A 19,991-nucleotide genomic window follows, 5' to 3' on the forward strand; every position below is an offset into this window, starting at 1 on the left:
AGTGGGTTTTTGTTTTTCTCAACCCATCATTGCTCAAAAAAATAATAAAAACGTATAATTGATGGATATATAGATAGATATAAAGTTGTTCTACAGATTTAAGTGTTGACAGTTTAAAAAAAAATAAAAATAAAAAAAATAAGTATGACTCATGTTTAACAATTTTATAAGTGGGACACTTTTGAATAACCAAGAAATTGAGTGGGATTTATTTTTTTTCAACCTGTCATTGCTCAAAAAATAATAAAAATGTATAAATGATGAAATGATATAAAGTTGTTCTACAGATTTAGGTGTTGACAGTTAAAAATATATATATATATGGGTCATTTTTAACACTTGTATGAGTGGGACCCTTTTGGATCCCCAAAAATTTGAGTGGGATTTTTTTTTTTTTCCAACCTGTCATTGCTCAAAAAAAAAAAAAAAAGGTATAATTGATGGATATGAAGTTGTTGTACATATTTAAGTGTTGTGACAGCTGTGACTGGCAATGCCTGACTAGCAAAGTGTACATTTACAGCATTAATGTGTAAAGTTACATTATTTGCATACATCTTTTTAAAGAAACATCGCCAACTACTGGCCTGGCATGGGTATTACAGCCTTTGCAGTCATTTTTTAGGGCAGTGGGATGGAAAACAACATTGCCATCTCTATGTGACGTTGGCATTTGTTGTAATCAATTAGAACAATCGGAATTTTCTGGAAGTGTGCCTTGAGGTGAAAAAGAGTGCGCTGCTCGGCTTCAACCAGTAGAGGCGCTGTTGATTCAGGTCCGATTAAGACCAATGCTTCATATAACGCAAGCATGATTTTTCTGGATACTCGCATGGAAGCAGAAGTTCAGAACATTCAAAGAGAAATCCTCCCGTCCAATTGAAAATAATATTAAGTCTATTAATCATGACTTTTCCCATATCCAATCACAAATGTTAAACTCCATCCATCCATCTTCTTCCGCTTATCCGAGGTCGGGTCGCGGGGGCAGCAGCCTAAGTAGGGAAGCCCAGACTTCCCTCTCCCCAGCCACTTCGTCCAGCTCCTGCCGGGGGATCCCGAGGCATTCCCAGGCCAGCCGGGAGAGATAGTCTTCCAAACGTGTCCTGGGTCTTCCCCGTGGCCTCCTACCGGTCGGACGTGTCCGAAACACCTCCCTAGGGAGGCGTTCGGGTGGCATCCTGACCAGATGCCCGAACCACCTCATCTGGCTCCTCTCCATGTGGAGGAGCAGCGGCTTTAGTTTGAGTTCCTCCCGGATGACAGAGCTTCTCACCCTATCTCTAAGGGAGAGACCCGCCACCCGGCGGAGGAAACTCATTTCGGCCGCTTGTACCCGTGATCTTGTCCTTTCGGTCTTAACCCAAAACTCATGACCATAGGTGAGGACGGGAACGTAGATCGACCGGTAAATTGAGAGCTTTGCCTTCCCGCTCAGCTCCTTCTTCACCACAACGGATCGATACAGCGTCCGCATTACTGAAGACGCCGCACCGATCCGCCTGTCGATCTCATGATCCACTCTTCCCTCACTCGTGAACAAGACTCCGAGGTACTTGAACTCCTCCACTTGGGGCAAGATCTCCTCCCTAAACCGGAGATGGCACTCCACCCTTTTCCGGGCGAGAACCATGGACTCGGACTAAGAGGTGCTGATTCCCATCCCAGTCGCTTCACACTCGGCCGCGAACCGATCCAGTGAGAGCTGAAGATCCTGGCCAGATGAAGCCATCAGGACCACATCATCTGCAAAAAGCAGAGACCTAATCCTGCAGTCACCAAACCGGATCCCCTCAACGCCTTGACTGCGCCTAGAAATTCTGTCCATAAAAGTTATGAACAGAATGGGTGACAAAGGGCAGCCTTGGCGGAGTCCAACCCTCACTGGAAACGGCTCCGACTTACTGCCGGCAATGCGGACCAAGCTCTGACACGGATCGTACGAATGTGAAACTTAAAAATCAAAATGAAAGAGATGCCACTTTGAAGTGTGTAGCCTCTAGTCTTACCTGGCGACGACATGGTAGTCTGCAGATGCCGATGTCGACTACGGGCGTGTTGTTCTTCCTCCCCTCGTTTCTTTTGCTGCTGTTTTAGTATCTCCTTCTCTTGGTCCAACCTCTTGTGCAGGAGGAGCAGCTCCTTCCTCTCCTCCTTTAGGCTTTTCTCCGCCATCTGCAATATTCTCACTTCCTCCGGCGTCTTGTTGTCTCTCCGCCTGGTCGCTTCCCGAGGCTCCGGGTTTGGCTCTTTGGTGGGTCTCATCCTGCTCCCGAACCTCGCCACAGTTTCCTCATGCGGACTCCACTTGGAAACTTGAGGTTTCTGAGTAACAGGTTTTAAGAATGGGTTTTGTTCGTCCTCCCATGACGGGCTGTGCGTTTGAGGACCTTCACCCGTGGTGCCCTCATTACTGCCCAATCCCTTTCCATCTCCCAGTGTCTTATCCGAGCCAACATGATCCACAGAAGAACCGGTCTTGTTGCCTAAAGTCATCTCCTTCTTAGTCGCAATGACCCCTGTGGAGTTTTGCGTCCATTGCGGGCCAAACAGAACCTCCTCAGGTCGAGATGCTTCCTCTCCTGCGATACTGTAGCCTTCTCCAGGCTGAGTGAAAGTGTCTCCTCTCGGGCTCCAGTGTTGCTCCAGGAGGTCCACCAGGAGGGAACCCTGGTTCTGCTTCAGCTCATCCCACTGATGAAGCTCATCCTTGGTGTGCACTTTCACCTTGATGGGAACATTCAAGAATTATGTACAGTAAAAAATGTCCAAAACAGAAGGCTGTACGTAACAAGACCTACATGTTCATGTCCTCGGCTTAGTGTCTGGTTGCGATGCTGGTCCTTGTGATGGCGGCGAGACGACTTTCTCTTCAGCACCGACTGTCGCGGAGCAGGTTGACATCGGCACTCAACGTGGTCGATGACCGACACCACGGCTTTGGCATAAGTAGGTCTTTTATTTATGTACTCGATCTTCATGACCTATGGAATTTGAGACAATTTACCTTATACAGACTCGTATCTTGAAACATGTTTTGTATATACCGTCATTTTCAAACCGTAACCCATCCGTATCGGATGATTTTCCTGAAAAAGTACATAAAGCATCTCAATGCCGATCACTGGTCCCCTCTGGACTAATAATAATCTGAATTTCTTAATAACTGATGTATCATTATCAAGTTTTAAGATGATGCTAAACATGTTACACAGTGAGTAATAAATAATCAAACGCACTGACACAATAATTCAGTCGGCCATTTAGCGAGTTATGCACTCACCCACATCACGGAGAAGACACTGTCATCATCTCTTATGACAGTTATTCAATTCTGGTAATCTGTTTTATTTCCAGTCCAGCGCTAGAGCCTGTATTTAGTCCTCCAGCTGACAAGCCAGCAGCTAATTATGTATCTCCACACACAGTGTAGAGCCGATCCCCTAAACTAATAATAATCTGAATTTCTTAATAACTGATGTATCATTATCAAGTTTTAAGCGAGTACGGGATTATAGTTTATGATTTGGTTTAGGAATTTTTTACTATTGACTTTGTGGGAGAAGGAACTATAGCAATAATATTGTCTTGATATTGTTGAACAGTCAACAGCACTCACCATAAATACATTGAAAGATTTACAGTTGATACATGTGATCGGTTTCGGTATTGGCCAATCTCACCCATGTATAATAAGAATAAATCCCTGATCGCAACATTTCTACTAATTGCCGAACAGGTCACGGTGGACCTATAAAATCGTCCACAATAAATCAAACGCACTGACACAATCATCCAGTCGGCCATTTAGCGAGTTATGCACTCACTCTCATCACGGAGAAGACACTGTCATCATCTCTTATGACAGTTATTCAATTCTGGTAATCTGTTTTATTTCCAGTCCAGCGCTAGAGCCTGTATTTAGTCCTCCGGCTGACAAGCCAGCAGCTAATTGTGTATCTCCACACACTGTGTGGAGCCGATCCCCTAAACTAATAATAATCTGAATTTCTTAATATCTGATGTATCATTATCAAGTTTTAAAATGAGGCTAATAAACATGTTACACAGCGAGTAGGAGATTATAGTTTATGATTTGGTTTAGGACTTTTTAATATTGACTTTGTGGGAAAAAGAACTATAGCAATAATATTGTCTTGATATTGTTGAACAGTCAATAGCACTCACCATAAATACATTGGAAGATTTACAGTTGATACATGTGATCGGTTTCGGTATTGGCCGATCTCACCGATGTATAATCAGAATAAATCCCTGATCGCAACATTTCTACTAATTGCCGAACAGGTCACGGTGGACCTATAAAATCGTCCACAATAAATCAAACGCACTGACACAATCATCCAGTCGGCCATTTAGCGAGTTATGCACTCACTCTCATCACGGAGAAGACACTGTCATCATCTCTTATGACAGTTATTCAATTCTGGTAATCTGTTTTATTTCCAGTCCAGCGCTAGAGCCTGTATTTAGTCCTCCGGCTGACAAGCTAGCAGCTAATTATGTATCTCCACACACAGTGTAGAGCCGATCCCCTAAACTAATAATCATCTGAATTTCTTAATAACTGATGTATCATTATCAAGTTTTAAGACGAGGCTAAACATGTTACACAGCGAGTACGGGATTATAGTTTATGATTTGGTTTAGGAATTGTTTACTATTGACTTTGTGGGAAAAGGAACTATAGCAATAATATTGTCTTGCTATTGTTGAACAGCCAATAGCACTCACCATAAATACATTGAAAGATTTACAGTTGATACATGTGATCGGTTTCGGTATTGGTCAATCTCACCCATGTATAATAAGAATAAATCCCTGATCGCAACATTTCTACTAATTGCCGAACAGGTCACGGTGGTTCTATAAAATCGTTCACAATAAACCAAACGCACTGACACAATCATTCAGTCGGCCATTTAGCGAGTTATGCACTCACTCTCATCACGGAGAAGACACTGTCATCATCTCTTATGACAGTTATTCAATTTTGGTAATCTGTTTTATTTCCAGTCCAGCGCTAGAGCCTGTATTTAGTCCTCCGGCTGACAAGCCAGCAGCTAATTATGTATCTCCACACACAGTGTGGAACAGATCCCCTAAACTAATAATAATCTGAATTTTCTAATAACTGATGTATCGTTATCAAGTTTTAAAATGAGCCTAAACATGTTACACAGCGAGTAGGGGATTATAGTTTATGATTTTGTTTAGGAATTGTTTACTTTTGACTTTGTGGGAAAAGGAACTATAGCAATAATATTGTCTTGATATTGTTGAACAGTCAATAGCACTCACCATAAATACATTGGAAGATTTACAGTTGATACATGTGATCGGTTTTGGTATTGGCCGATCTCACCCATGTATAATCAGAATAAATCCCTGATTGCCGAACAGGTCACGGTGGACCTATAAAATCGTTCACAATAAATCAAACGCACTGACACAATCATCCAGTCGGCCATTTAGCGAGTTATGCACTCACTCTCATCACGGAGAAGACACTGTCATCATCTCTTATGACAGTTATTCAATTCTGGTAATCTGTTTTATTTCCAGTCCAGCGCTAGTTATTTTTAGTTCCTGCGAAAACTATTCTATACAGAGCGCTACATCCCTCACCTGTCCCCTGATTGGCAATCAGAAAACACCTGTCCCTAGTTGCTCATCAGGATTCTTCTTTGCGCTTCCTGTGCACTCCCCTGCCGCACTATTTCTGTTTTGGTTTTCTAATCAAAGTTTGAGGCGGGCGTGGCTTACATGGAGTCGTGCTTTGGGATTGGGATTGCTCACCTGCAGGTATCTGGTGTGTGTGACCACGGGGACGCAATGCAGGCTTTTGGTGTTGCAGCAGCCGGAGCAGCGCTGCACCTCCACACATGGCGGCCAGAGCAGGAAGTTGGCGTTGCTACGGTCTAACATGGCCCTGGTGATCTCCACCACCTCAGTGCGAACTTTACACACAGCTTGCTGCGCTGGCTGGGCGACTGAGGAACGACACAGAGAAGACAAGAGTATGTACGCTTGCATTTTAAAAGTTTGGATCTAACATAATAGTGAGAGTCCAGTCCATAGTGGATCTAACATAATAGTGTGAGAGTCCAGTCCATAGTGGATCTAACATAATAGTGTGAGAGTCCAGTCCATAGTGGATCTAACATAATAGTGTGAGAGTCCAGTCCATAGTGGATCTAACATAATAGTGAGAGTCCAGTCCATAGTGGATCTAACATAATAGTGAGAGTCCAGTCCATAGTGGATCTAACATAATAGTGAGAGTCCAGTCTATAGTGGATCTAAAGTAATAGTGTGAGAGTCTAGTCCATAGTGGATCTAACATAATAGTGAGAGTCCAGTCCATAGTGGATCTAACATAATAGTGAGAGTCCAGTCCATAGTGGATCTGGCATAATATTGTGAGAGTCTAGTCCACAGTGGATCTAACATAATAGTGAGAATCCAGTCCATAGTGGATCTAACATAATAGTGAGAGTCCAGTCCATAGTGGATCTAACATAATAGTGAGAGTCCAGTCCATAGTGGATCTAACATAATAGTGAGAAACCAGTCCATAGTGGATCTAACATAATAGTGAGAGAGTCCAGTCCATAGTGGATCTAGCATAATATTGTGAGAGTCTACTACATAGTGGATCTAACATAAGAGTGTGAGAGTCCAGTCCATAGTGGATCTAGCATAATATTGTGAGAGTCTAGTCCATAGTGGATCTAACATAATAGTGAGAGTCCAGTCCATAGTGGATCTAACATAATAGTGAGAGTCCAGTCCATAGTGGATCTAACATAATAGTGTGAGAGTCCAGTCCATAGTGGCTCTAGCATAATATTGTGAGAGTCTAGTCCATAGTGGATCCAACATAAAAGTGAGAGTTCAGTCCATAGTGGATCTAACATAATAGTGAGAGTGCAGTCCATAGTGGATCTAGCATAATATTGTGAGAGTCTAGTCCATAGTGGATCTAACATAAAAGTGAGAGTTCAGTCCATAGTGGATCTAACATAATAGTGTGAGAGTCCAGTCCATAGTGGATCTAGCATAATATTGTGAGAGTCTAGTCCATAGTGGATCTAACATAATAGTGAGAGTCCAGTCCATAGTGGATCTAGCATAATGTTGTGAGAGTCCAGTCCATAGTGGATCTAACATAATAGTGAGAGTCCAGTCCATAGTGGATCAAACATAATAGTGAGAGTCCAGTCCATAGTGGATCTAACATAATAGTGAGAGTCCAGTCCATAGTGGATCTAACATAATAGTGAGAGTCCAGTCTATAGTGGATCTAAAGTAATAGTGTGAGAGTCTAGTCCATAGTGGATCTAACATAATAGTGAGAGTCCAGTCCATAGTGGATCAAACATAATAGTGAGAGTCCAGTCCATAGTGGATCTAACATAATAGTGAGAGTCCAGTCCATAGTGGATCTAACATAATAATGAGAGTCCATTCCATAGTGGGTCTAACATAATAGTGTGAGAGTCCAGTCCATAGTGGATCTGGCATAATATTGTGAGAGTCTACTACATAGTGGATCTAACATAAGAGTGTGAAAGTCCAGTCCATAGTCTAGTCCATAGTGGATCTAACATAAGAGTGTGAGAGTCCAGTCCATAGTGGATCTAACATAATAGTGAGAGTCCAGTCCATAGTGGATCTAACATAATAGTGTGAGAGTCCAGTCCATAGTTGATCTAACATGCCGTAATAGTGAGAGTCCAGTCCATAGTGGATCTAACATAATAGTAAGAGTCCAGTACATAGTGGATCTAACATAATAGTGAGAGTCCAGTCCATAGTAGATCTAACATAATAGTAAGAGTCCAGTCCATTGTGGATCTAACATAATATTGTGAGAGTCCAGTCCATAGTGGATCTAACATAATAGTAAGAGTCCAGTACATAGTGGATCTAACATAATAGTGAGAGTCCAGTCCATAGTGGATCTAACATAATAGTGAGAGTCCAGTCCATAGTGGATCTAACATAATATTGTGAGAGTCCAGTCCATAGTGGATCTAACATAATAGTGAGAGTCCAGTCCATAGTGGATCTAACATAATAGTGAGAGTCCAGTCCATAGTGGGTCTGACATAATAGTGAGAGTCCAGTCCATAGTGGATCTAACATAATAGTGAGAGTCCAGTCCATAGTGGATCTAGCATAATATTGTGAGAGTCTAGTCCATAGTGGATCTAACATAAAAGTGAGAGTTCAGTCCATAGTGGATCTAACATAATAGTGTGAGAGTCCAGTCCATAGTGGATCTAGCATAATATTGTGAGAGTCTAGTCCATAGTGGATCTAACATAATAGTGAGAGTCCAGTCCATAGTGGATCTAGCATAATGTTGTGAGAGTCCAGTCCATAGTGGATCTAACATAATAGTGAGAGTCCAGTCCATAGTGGATCAAACATAATAGTGAGAGTCCAGTCCATAGTGGATCTAACATAATAGTGAGAGTCCAGTCCATAGTGGATCTAACATAATAGTGAGAGTCCAGTCTATAGTGGATCTAAAGTAATAGTGTGAGAGTCTAGTCCATAGTGGATCTAACATAATAGTGAGAGTCCAGTCCATAGTGGATCAAACATAATAGTGAGAGTCCAGTCCATAGTGGATCTAACATAATAGTGAGAGTCCAGTCCATAGTGGATCTAACATAATAATGAGAGTCCATTCCATAGTGGGTCTAACATAATAGTGTGAGAGTCCAGTCCATAGTGGATCTGGCATAATATTGTGAGAGTCTACTACATAGTGGATCTAACATAAGAGTGTGAAAGTCCAGTCCATAGTCTAGTCCATAGTGGATCTAACATAAGAGTGTGAGAGTCCAGTCCATAGTGGATCTAACATAATAGTAAGAGTCCAGTCCATAGTGGATCTAACATAATAGTGTGAGAGTCCAGTCCATAGTGGATCTAACATAATAGTGTGATAGTCCAGTCCATAGTGGATCTAACATAATAGTGTGAGAGTCCAGTCCATAGTGGATCTAACATAATAGTGTGATAGTCCAGTCCATAGTGGATCTAACATAATAGTGAGAGTCCAGTCCATAGTGGATCTAACATAATAATGAGAGTCCATTCCATAGTGGGTCTAACATAATAGTGTGAGAGTCCAGTCCATAGTGGATCTAACATAATAGTAAGAGTCCAGTACATAGTGGATCTAACATAATAGTGAGAGTCCAGTCCATAGTAGATCTAACATAATAGTAAGAGTCCAGTCCATAGTGGATCTAACATAATAGTGAGAGTCCAGTCCATAGTAGATCTAACATAATAGTGAGAGTCTAGTCCATAGTGGATCTAACATAATAGTGAGAGTCCAGTCCATAGTGGATCTAACATAATAGTGTGAGAGTCCAGTCCATAGTTGATCTAACATACCGTAATAGTGAGAGTCCAGTCCATAGTGGATCTAACATAATAGTAAGAGTCCAGTACATAGTGGATCTAACATAATAGTGAGAGTCCAGTCCATAGTAGATCTAACATAATAGTGAGAGTCCAGTCCATAGTGGATCTAACATAATAGTAAGAGTCCAGTCCATAGTGGATCCAACATAATATTGTGAGAGTCGAGATGTCGAACAGACAACCGTAATTTGTCAAGTATGCGGCAAAAGCGTTGCTACAAAAAGTAGCATTACTGCTAATGTGTAGCTTCATTTGAAAAGTCACCCACTAGAGAATGAAAAGTGCTTGAAACCAAAACATGTGAGCACATTACAGCAATTCTTAAATCCTTCCATTGGCTCCCTGTACATCAGAGAATTGATTCCTGCTCACATATAAATCACTACATGGTCTAAGGCCCAAGTATATCAGCGATATGCTCCCACTAAATAAGCCCTGTAGATCACTAAGATCTTCTGAGACTAATCTGTTAGCGGTTCCCAGAGTAAAGTCAAATCAAGAAGAGCATCATTCAGTCACGATGCAACAAATAGCTGCAATAAACTTCCTGAAGATGTCAGACTTTCCCCAACTCTGACTACTTTTAAAACTAGACTGAAAACTTTGATGTTCACCTTAGCTTTCAGTTAAATCTTTTAACTTTTAACGTCCGCACTGTTTTTAGCTTTTTTAGCTATTATTACAGGTATAGACCTCAATCATGTATTTAGTACTTGATGCACGTTAACGTTAGCGTGTTAGCTTTTTTATATAGTTTTACAGGGATATACCTCAGAGTTATATGTTTTGGTACTTGATGTATGCTAGTCTTTTTTGAACATTTTACAGGTATATTCCTCAGAAATATTAATTTTAGTACTTCACGTTTACTGTTAGCATGCTACCATACAATAGCTTTTTTTAGCTATTTTTGCAGGTATACAATTCTGAGTCATATTTTGGCACTTGCTGCTGATTTTAGCATATTAGCTTTTTTAGCTATATTTACAGGTATACACCTCAATCATGTATTTAGTACTTGATGCACGTTAGCGTGTTAGCTTTTTTATATAGTTTTACAGGGATATCCTTCAGAGTTATATGTTTTGGTATTAGATGTATGCTAGCCTTTTTTGAACATTTTACAGATATACTCCTCGGAAATATTAATGTTAGTACTTGACGTTTACTGTTAGCATGCTACCATACAATAGCTTTTTTAGCTATTTTTGCAGGTATACAATTCTGAGTCATATTTTGGCATTTTCTGCGAATTTTAGCATGTTAGCTTTTTTAGCTATTTTTACAGGGAAACACCTCAATCATGTATTTAGTACTTGATGCACGTTAGCGTGTTAGCTTTTTTTATATAGTTTTACAGGTATATACCTCAGAGTTGTACGTTTTGGTACTCGATGTATGCTAGCCTTTTTTGAACATTTTACAGGTATACTCCTCAGAAATATTAATTTTAGTACTTCACGTTTACTGTTAGCATGCTACCATACAATAGCTTTTTTTAGCTATTTTTGAAGGTATACAATTCTGAGTAATATTTTGGCACTTGCTGCTGATTTTAGCATGTTAGCTTTTTTAGCAATTTTTACAGGTATAGACCTCAATCATGTATTTTAGTACTTGATGCACGTTAACGTGTTAGCTTTTTTATATAGTTTTACAGGGATATCCCTCAGAGTTATATGTTTTGGAATTAGATGTATGCTAGCCTTTTTTGAACATTTTACAGATATACTCCTCAGAAATATTAATTTTAGTACTTCACGTTTACTGTTAGCATGCTACCATACAATAGCTTTTTTTAGCTATTTTTGCAGGTATACAATTCTGAGTCATATTTTGGCATTTTCTGCGAATTTTAGCATGTTAGCTTTTTTAGCTATATTTTCAGGTATACACATCAATCATGTATTTTAGTACTTGATGCACGTTAACGTTAGCGTGTTAGCTAGTTTATATAGTTATACAGGTATATACCTCAGAGTCGTACGTTTTGGTACTTGATGTATGCTAGCCTTTTTTGAACATTTTACAGGTATACTCCTCAAAAATATAAATTTTAGTACTTGACGTTTACTGTTAGCATGCTACCACACAATAGCTTTTTAGCTATTTTTGCAGGTATACAATTCTGAGTCATATTTTGGCATTTTCTGCGAATTTTAGCATGTTAGCTTTTTTAGCTATTTTTACAGGGAAACACCTCAATCATGTATTTAGTACTTGATGCACGTTAGCGTGTTAGCTTTTTTATATAGTTTTACAGGTATATACCTCAGAGTCATACGTTTTGGTACTTGATGTATGGTAGCCTTTTTTTAACATTTTACAGGTATACTCCTCAGAAATATTAATTTTGGTACTTGACGTTTATGTTTACTGTTAGCATGCTACCATACAATAGCTTTTATTAGCTATTTGTGCAGGTATACAATTCTGAGTCATATTTTGGCACTTGCTGCTGATTTTAGCATGTCAGCTTTTTTAGCTATTTTTACAGGGAAACACCTCAATCATGTATTTAGTACTTGATGCACATTAGCGTCTTAGCTTTTTTATATAGTTTTACAGATATATACCTCAGAGTCGTACATTTTGGTACTTGATGTATGCTAGCCTTTTTTGAACATTTTACAGGTATACTCCTCAAAAATATTAATTTTAGTGCTTGATGTTTACTGTTAGCATGCTACCATACAATAGCTTTTTTTTAGCTATTTTTGCAGGTATACAATTCTGAGTCATATTTTGGCACTTGCTGCTGATTTTAGCATATTAGCTTTTTTAGCTATATTTACAGGTATACACCTCAATCATGTATTTTAGTACTTGATGCACGTTAGTGTTAGCGTGTTAGCTTTTTTATATAGTTTTACAGGTACATACCTCAGAGTCGAACGTTTTGGTACTCGATGTATGCTAGCTTTTTTTGAACATTTTACAGGTATACTCCTCAGAAATATTAATTTTAGTACTTGACATTTACTGTTAGCATGCTACCATACTATAGCTTTTTTTGCAGGTATACAATTCTGAGTCATATTTTGGCACTTGCTGCTAATTTTAGCATATTAGCTTTTTTTAGCTTTTTTTACAGGTATACACCTCAATCATGTATTTTAGTACTTGATGCACGTTAACGTTAGTGTATTAGCTTTTGTATATAGTTTTACAGGGATATACCTCAGAGTCGTACATTTTGGTACTTGATGTATGCTAGCCTTTTTTCCAACATTTTACAGGTATACTCCTCAAAAATATTAATTTTAGTACTTGACGTTTACTGTTAGCATGCTACCATACAATAGCTTTTTTAGCTATTTTTGCAGCTATACAATTCTGAGTCATATTTTGGCACTTGCTGCTAATTTTAGCATATTAGCTTTTTTAGCTTTTTTTACAGGTATACACCTCAATCATGTGTTTTAGTACTTGATGCACACTAGCGTCTTAGCTTTTTTATATAGTTTTGCAGGTATATACCTCAGAGTCGTACGTTTTGGTACTCAATGTATGCTAGCCTTTTTTGAACATTTTACAGGTATACTCCTCAGAAATATTAATTTTAGTACTTCACGTTTACTGTAAACATGCTACCATACAATAGCTTTTTTTTAGCTATTTTTGCAGGTATACAATTCTGAGTCATATTTTGGCACTTGCTGCTGATTTTAGCATATTAGCTATTTTAGCTATATCTACAGGTATACACCTCAATCATGTATTTTAGTACTTGATGCACGTTAACGTTAGCGTGTTAGCTTGTTTATATAATTTTACAGGTATATACCTCAGAGTCATACGTTTTGGTACTCGATGTATGCTAGCCTTTTTTGAACATTTTACAGGTATACTCCTCAGAAATATTAATTTTAGTACTTGACGTTTATGTTTACTGTTAGCATGTTACCATACAATAGCTTTTTTTAGCTATTTTTGCAGGTATACAATTCTGAGTCATATTTTGGCACTTGCTGCTGATTTTAGCATGTTAGCTTTTTTAGCTATTTTTACAGGTATACACCTCAATCATGTATTTTAGTACTTGATGCACGTTAACGTGTTAGCTTTTTTATATAGTTTTACAGGTATATACCTCAGAGTTATATGTTTTAGTACTTGATGTATGCTAGCCTTTTTTGAACATTTTACAGGTATACTCCTCAGAAATATTAATTTTAGTACTTGACGTTTACTGTTAGCATGCTACCATACTATAGCTTTTTTTGCAGGTATACAATTCTGAGTCATATTTTGGCACTTAATGCTAATTTTAGCATATTAGCTTTTTTAGCTTTTTTTACAGGTATAGACCTCAATCATGTACTTAATACTTGATGCACATTAGCGTTAGCATGTTAGCTTTTTTATATAGTTTTGCAGGTATATACCTCAGAGTTGTACGTTTTGGTACTTGATGTAAAGTAGCCTTTTTTGAACATTTTACAGGTATACTCCTCAGAAATATTAATTTTAGTATTTGACGTTTACTGTTAGCATGCTACCATACAATAGCTTTTTTTGATATTTTTGCAGGTATACAATTCTGAGTCATATTTTGGCACTTGCTGCTGATTTTAGCATATTAGCTTTTTTAGCTATTATTACAGGTATACACCTCAATCATGTATTTTAGTACTTGATGCACGTTAACGTTAGTGTATTAGCTTTTGTATATAGTTTTACAGGGATATACCTCAGAGTCGTACATTTTGGTACTCGATATAAACTAGCCTTTTTTCCAACATTTTACAGGTATACTCCTCAAAAATATTAATTTTAGTACTTGACGTTTACTGTTAGCATGCTACCATACAATAGCTTTTTTTAGCTATTTTTGCAGGTATACAATTCTGAGTCATATTTTGGCACTTGCTGCTGATTTTAGCATATTAGCTTTTTTAGCTTTTTTTACAGGTATACACCTCAATCATGTGTTTTAGTACTTGATGCACACTAGCGTCTTAGCTTTTTTATATAGTTTTGCAGGTATATACCTCAGAGTCGTACGTTTTGGTACTCGATGTATGCTAGCCTTTTTTGAACATTTTACAGGTATACTCCTCAGAAATATTAATTTTAGTACTTCACGTTTACTGTTAACATGCTACCATACAATAGCTTTTTTTTAGCTATTTTTGCAGGTATACAATTCTGAGTCATATTTTGGCACTTGCTGCTGATTTTAGCATATTAGCTATTTTAGCTATTATTACAGGTATACACCTCAATCATGTATTTTAGTACTTGATGCACGTTAACGTTAGTGTGTTAGCTTGTTTATATAATTTTACAGGTATATACCTCAGAGTCATACGTTTTGGTACTCGATGTATGCTAGCCTTTTTTGAACATTTTACAGGTATATTCTTCAGAAATATTAATTTTAGTACTTGACGTTTATGTTTACTGTTAGCATGCTACCATACAACAGCTTTTTTTAGCTATTTTTGCAGGTATACAATTCTGAGTCATATTTTGGCACTTGCTGCTGATTTTAGCATGTTAGATTTTTTAGCAATTTCTACAGGTATACACCTCAATCATGTATTTAGTACTTGATGCACGTTAGCGTTAGCGTGTTAGCTTTTTTATATAGTTTTACAGGTATATACGTCAGAGTCGTACGTTTTGGTACTCGATGTATGCTAGCCTTTTTTGAACATTTTACAGGTATACTCCTCAGAAATATTAATTTTAGTACTTCACGTTTACTGTTAGCATGCTACCATACAATAGCTTTTTTTAGCTATTTTTGCAGGTATGCAATTCTGAGTTATATTTTGGCACTTGCTGCTGAATTTAGCATATTAGCTTTTTTAGCATTTTTTACAGGTATACACCTCAATCATGTATTTTAGTACTTGATGCACGTTAACGTTAGCGTGTTAGCTTTTCTATGTAGTTTTACAGGTATATACCTCAGAGTTGTGCGTTTTGGTACTTGATGTATGCTAGCCTTTTTTGAACATTTTACAGGTATACTCCTCAGAAATATAAATTTTAGTACTTGACGTTTTACTGTTAGCATGCTACCATACAATAGCTTTTTTTAGCTATTTTTGCAGGTATACAATTCTGAGTCATATTTTGGCACTTGCTGCTGATTTTAGCATATTAGCTTTTTTAGCTATTTTTACAGGTATACACCTCAATCATGTATTTTAGTACTTGATGCACGTTAGTGTTAGCGTGTTAGCTTTTTTATATAGTTTTACAGGTATATACCTCAGAGTTATATGTTTTGGTACTCGATGTATGCTAGTCTTTTTTGAACATTTTACAGGTATACTCCTCAGAAATATTCATTTTAGTACTTGACGTTTACTGTTAGCATGCTACCATACAATAGCTTTTTTTAGCTATTTTTGCAGGTATACAATTCTGAGTCATATTTTGGCACTTGCTGCTGATTTTAGCATATTAGCTTTTTTAGCTATTTTTACAGGTATAGACCTCAATCATGTATTTAGTACTTGATGCACGTTAGCGTGTTAGCTTTTTTTTATATAGTTTTACAGGGATATACCTCAGAGTTATATGTTTTGGTACTCGATGTATGATAGCCTTTTTTGAACATTTTACAGGTATACTCCTCAGAAATATTAATTTTAGTACTTGACGTTTATGTTTACTGTTAGCATGCTACCATACAATAGCTTTTTTAGCTATTTTTGCAGGTATACAAATCTGAGTCATATTTTGGCACTTGCTGCTGATTTTAGCATATTAGCTTTTTTAGCTATATTTACAGGTATACACCTCAATCATGTATTTTAGTACTTGATGCACGTTAGCGTTAGCGTGTTAGCTTTTTTATATAGTTTTACAGGTATATACCTCAGAGTCGTACGTTTTGGTACTCGATGTATGCTAGTCTTTTTTGAACATTTTACAGGTATACTCCTCAGAAATATTAATTTTAGTACTTGACGTTTATGTTTACTGTTAGCATGCTACCATACAATAGCTTTTTTTTAGCTATTTTTGCAGGTATACAATTCTGAATCATATTTTGGCACTTGCTGCTGATTTTAGCATATTAGCTTTTTTAGCTATATTTACAGGTATACACCTCAATTGTGTATTTTAGTACTTGATGCACGTTAACGTTAGCGTGTTAGCTTGTTTATATAGTTTTACAGGTATATACCTCAGAGTCATACGTTTTGGTACTTTATGTATGCTAGCCTTTTTTGAACATTTTACAGGTATATTCCTCAAAAATATTAATTTTAGTACTTGACGTTTACTGTTAGCATGCTACCATACAATAGCTTTTTTAGCTATTTTTGCAGGTATACAATTCTGAGTCATATTTTGGCACTTGCTGCTGATTTTAGCATGTTAGCTTTTTTAGCTATTATTACAGGTATACACCTCAAACATGTATTTAGTACTTGATGCACGTTAGCTTTAGCATGTTAGCTTTTTTATATAGTTTTACAGGTATATACCCCAGAGTCGTACATTTTGGTACTCGATGTATGCTAGCCTTTTTTGAACATTTTACAGGTATACTCCTCAGAAATATTAATTTTAGTACTTCACGTTTACTGTTAGCATGCTACCATACAATAGCTTTTTTTTTAGCTATTTTTGCAGGTATACAATTCTGAGCCATATTTTGGCACTTGCTGCTGATTTTAGCATATTAGCTTTTTTAGCTATATTTACAGGTATACACCTCAATCATGTATTTTAGTACTTGATGCACGTTAACGTTAGCGTGTTAGCTTGTTTATATAATTTTACAGGTATATACCTCAGAGTCATACGTTTTGGTACTTGATGTATGCTAGCCTTTTTTGAACATTTTACAGGTATATTCCTCAGAAATATTGATTTTAGTACTTGACGTTTATGTTTACTGTTAGCATGCTACCATACAATAGCTTTTTTTAGCTATTTGTGCAGGTATACAATTCTGAGTCATATTTTGGCACTTGCTGCTGATTTTAGCATGTTAGCTCTTTTAGCTATTTTTACAGGGAAACACCTCAATCATGTATTTAGTACTTGATGCACGTTAGCGTGTTAGCTTTTTTATATAGTTTTACAGGGATATACCTCAGAGTCATACGTTTTGGTACTTGATGTATGCTAGCCTTTTTTGAACATTTTACAGGTATATTCCTCAGAAATATTAATTTTAGTACTTGACGTTTATGTTTACTGTTAGCATGCTACCATACAATAGCGTTTTTTAGCTATTTTTGCAGGCATACAATTCTGAGTCATATTTTGGCACTTGCTGCTGATTTTAGCATGTTAGCTTTTTTAGCTATTTTTACAGGTATACACCTCAATCATGTATTTTAGTACTTGATGCACGTTAGTGTTAGCGTGTTAGCTTTTTTATATAGTTTTACAGGTATATACCTCAGAGTCGGACGTTTTGGTACTCGATGTATGCTAGCCTTTTTTGAACATTTTACATGTATACTCCTCAGAAATATTAATTTTAGTACTTGACGTTTACTGTTAGTATGCTACCATACAATAGCTTTTTTTTAGCTATTTTTGCAGGTATACAATTCTGAGTCATATTTTGGCACTTGCTGCTGATTTTAGCATGTTAGCTTTTTTAGCTATTATTACAGGTATACACCTCAAACATGTCTTTTAGTACTTGATGCACATTAACGTTAGCGTGTTAGCTTTTTTATATAGTTTTACAGGGATATACCTCAGAGTTATATGTTTTGGTACTCGATGTATGCTAGCCTTTTTTGAACATTTTACAGGTATACTCCTCAGAAATATTAATTTTAGTACTTGACGTTTATGTTTACTGTTAGCATGCTACCATACAATAGCTTTTTTTGATATTTTTGCAGCTATACAATTCTGAGTCATATTTTGGCACTTGCTACCATACAATAGCTTTTTTTTAGCTATTTTTGCAGGTATACAATTCTGAGTCATATTTTGGCACTTGCTCCTGATTTTAGCATATTAGCTTTTTTAGCTATATTTACAGGTATACACCTCAATCATGTATTTTAGTACTTGATGCACGTTAACGTTAGCGTGTTAGCTTTTTTATATAGTTTTACAGGGATATACCTCAGAGTTATATGTTTTGGTACTTGATGTATGCTAGCCTTTTTTGAACATTTTACAGGTATACTCCTCAGAAATATTAATTTTAGTACTTGACGTTTACTGTTAGCATGCTACCATACAACAGCTTTTTTTTTAGCTATTTTTACAGGTATACAATTCTGAGTCATATTTTGGCACTTGCTGCTGATTTTAGCATGTTAGCTTTTTTAGCAATTTCTACAGGTATACACTTCAATCATGTATTTAGTACTTGATGCACATTAGCGTGTTAGCTTTTTTATATAGTTTTACAGGTATATACCTCAGAGTCGTACGTTTTGGTACTCGATGTATGCTAGCCTTTTTTGAACATTTTACAGGTATACTCCTCAGAAATATTAATTTTAGTACTTGACGTTTATGTTTACTGTTAGCATGCTACCATACAATAGCTTTTTTTTAGCTATTTTTGCAGGTATACAATTCTGAGTCATATTTTGGCACTTGCTGCTGATTTTAGCATGTTAGCTTTTTTAGCTATTTTTACAGAGAAACACCTCAATCATGTATTTTAGTACTTGATGCACGTTAGCGTGTTAGCTTTTTTATATAGTTTTACAGGGATATACCTCAGAGTTATGTTTTGGTACTTGATGTATGCTAGTCTTTTTTGAACATTTTACAGGTATACTCCTCAGAAATATTAATTTTAGTACTTGACGTTTATGTTTACTGTTAGCATGCTACCATACAATAGCTTTTTTTTAGCTATTTTTGCAGGTATACAATTCTGAGTCATATTTTGGCACTTGCTGCTGATTTTAGCATGTTAGCTTTTTAGCAATTATTACAGGTATAGACCTCAAACATGTATTTTAGTACTTGATGCACGTTAGCGTTAGCGTGTTAGCTTTTTTATATAGTTTTACAGGTATATACCTCAGAGTCGTACGTTTTGGTACTCGATGTATGCTAGCCTTTTTTGAACATTTTACAGGTATACTCCTCAGAAATATTAATTTTAGTACTTGACGTTTATGTTTACTGTTAGCATGCTACCATACAATAGCTTTTTTAGCTATTTTTGCAGGTATACAATTCTGAGTCATATTTTGGCACTTGCTGCTGATTTTAGCATATTAGCTTTTTTAGCTATATTTACAGGTATACACCTCAATCATGTATTTTAGTACTTGATGCACGTTAGTGTTAGCGTGTTAGCTTTTTTATATAGTTTTACAGGTATATACCTCAGAGTCATACGTTTTGGTACTCAATGTATGCTAGCCTTTTTTGAACATTTTACAGGTATACTCCTCAGAAATATTAATTTTAGTACTTGACGTTTACTGTTAGCATGCTACCATAAAATAGCTTTTTTAAGCTATTTTTGCAGGTATACAATTCTGAGTCATATTTTGGCACTTGCTGCTGATTTTAGCATGTTATCTTTTTTAACTATATTTACAGGTATA

At 36.9% G+C, this 19,991-nt stretch overlaps 1 protein-coding gene across 1 annotated transcript in view; it reads right to left on the minus strand.

Annotated features, from left to right (window-relative positions):
- The window catches only part of pdgfbb (platelet-derived growth factor beta polypeptide b), an 82,100-nt gene that overhangs the window by 18,530 nt on the left and 43,579 nt on the right, over positions 1 to 19,991 (minus strand). The window contains exons 4-6 of the mRNA XM_061973357.1: positions 5,821 to 6,014; positions 2,802 to 2,984; positions 2,010 to 2,727 (exon numbers count right to left, since the gene is read on the minus strand). Coding sequence (XP_061829341.1) covers positions 2,010 to 2,727; positions 2,802 to 2,984; positions 5,821 to 6,014 — 1,095 coding nt within the window. The remainder of the gene's footprint in view (positions 1 to 2,009; positions 2,728 to 2,801; positions 2,985 to 5,820; positions 6,015 to 19,991) is intronic.

Source organism: Nerophis lumbriciformis, linkage group LG22 (genome assembly GCF_033978685.3).
Source record: "Nerophis lumbriciformis linkage group LG22, RoL_Nlum_v2.1, whole genome shotgun sequence".
NCBI classification, from domain to species: Eukaryota; Metazoa; Chordata; class Actinopteri; order Syngnathiformes; family Syngnathidae; genus Nerophis; species Nerophis lumbriciformis.